The following is a 1,414-nucleotide window of genomic DNA, read 5'->3' as shown; positions in this document are numbered from 1 at the left end:
GCTTATCTCTGTTTACGGTACAACCACCAAATTCTGGCACCCTGTATAGGAACAAGCTGGGACCTCGACCTGTGCCTGAGGCTGATCCTCACCTACAGCAACAGGCAGGAAAGCAGAGCTCTTTTGTGCAGCTGTACAGATGCTCTGATGAGCTGGAGAACGCCCTTAGAAAGGACACAAACCTTCTTTGACTCCGTCTCAAACGTCGAGGGCAGCATTTCAGGAAACAGCTTCAAGAATACAGGTAACAGGAACTCCATGAAGGGGACAATGACAAACACCAGGAAGGGAACGAGCCGGAAGAGATCTGCACAAGTTCTCAGCAGCTGTAGAGAAGACACAGGAGAAATTATGACTCAACCAGATACACAAATATGTTCTGAAGAAGTGTGGAAACTGAGCAGTTCAGCCTCTTTCACAGAATCATAGCGTTTGGGTTGGAAAGGACCTTAAGATCATCCAGTTCCAACCCCCTGCCATGGGCAGGGATTCCTCACACTAGAGCATGTCACTCTGTCCAAGCTGGCCTTGAGCACTGCCAGGGATGGGGCAGCCACAGCTTCTCTGGGCACCCTGTGCCAGCGCCTCAGCACCCTCACAGGGAAGAGCTTCTTCCTTATCTCCAACCTGAACTTGCCCTGTTTCAGTTTGAACCCATCACCCCTTGTCCTGTCACTCCAGTCCCTGATGAAGAGCCCCTCTCTGTGACAGTAAGCCTCTTACTGCATCATTTCAGCAGGGTGGCACTTACCCTTCTTCTCTCCCTCCTAGTGAGGACCTGGCCATGTAACAGCCTCCACACCATCCTGGCAGCCACCTTCGTGTCAATCCAAAGCAAGTGGAATCCATTGTAATAGTGTTTCAGTTCCTCCACAACTCTTTGGCGTAAAGACCGTGTCCCCTTGGGCCTCTCTGTGTCTGGTGCTGCTGGAGCCGTGTGGGGCTGAGCCTTGTGGGCCCCATCGCTGCGGGATGCGGGTTCCTCGTGGCGTGAGCAGGTGGAGGTGTGGAATGTCCGCAGGGATGCAGGCAGTGGATGAGGCAGGATGGTGCCCACGGGAGCACGGCACAGATGGTTCTCAGAGTCTCTTACACAGGTCCAGCTTAAACCAGGATCCACTGCTTGGGCAAAAGCAACTGCTGGGGAGTGCTGGGAACTGGAGTGTGTGAGGAGATGGGAGCCTCTGAAACTGGAAAGGTGTGGAAGGAAGTCATAGAATCAGAGAATACTTAGGGTTGGAAAGGACCTTAAGATCATTTAGTTCCAACCCCCAATGTGGCCACGGTACCCAGGGTTTACACATTAATGGCCTTAGTGCCAAATTCATAGTCACAGGCTGCTTTGTGTTGAAGGGAGCTTAAAGCTCATCCAGCTCCAACCCCTGCCACGGGCAGGGGCACCTTTCACTAGAGC

The 1,414-nt window shown here is 52.8% G+C and overlaps 1 protein-coding gene across 1 annotated transcript in view; it reads right to left on the bottom strand.

Moving 5' to 3' along the window:
- Positions 1-982, bottom strand: part of LETM2 (leucine zipper-EF-hand containing transmembrane protein 2) — a gene marked incomplete at its 5' end in the record, with an annotated part of 5,528 nt that extends 4,546 nt beyond the window's left edge. The window contains 2 exons of the mRNA XM_010022739.1: positions 183-326; positions 752-982. Of these exons, the coding sequence (XP_010021041.1) occupies positions 183-326; positions 752-982 (375 nt within the window). The remainder of the gene's footprint in view (positions 1-182; positions 327-751) is intronic.
- Between the last annotated feature and the right edge of the window lie 432 nt (positions 983-1,414).

The sequence above is a fragment of the Nestor notabilis genome, unplaced genomic scaffold (genome assembly GCF_000696875.1).
Source record: "Nestor notabilis isolate BGI_N333 unplaced genomic scaffold, ASM69687v1 scaffold12559, whole genome shotgun sequence".
Classification (NCBI taxonomy): Eukaryota; Metazoa; Chordata; class Aves; order Psittaciformes; family Psittacidae; genus Nestor; species Nestor notabilis.
Note: the sequence above shows the minus strand (reverse complement) of the source record. Positions and strands in the feature narration are given on the sequence as shown.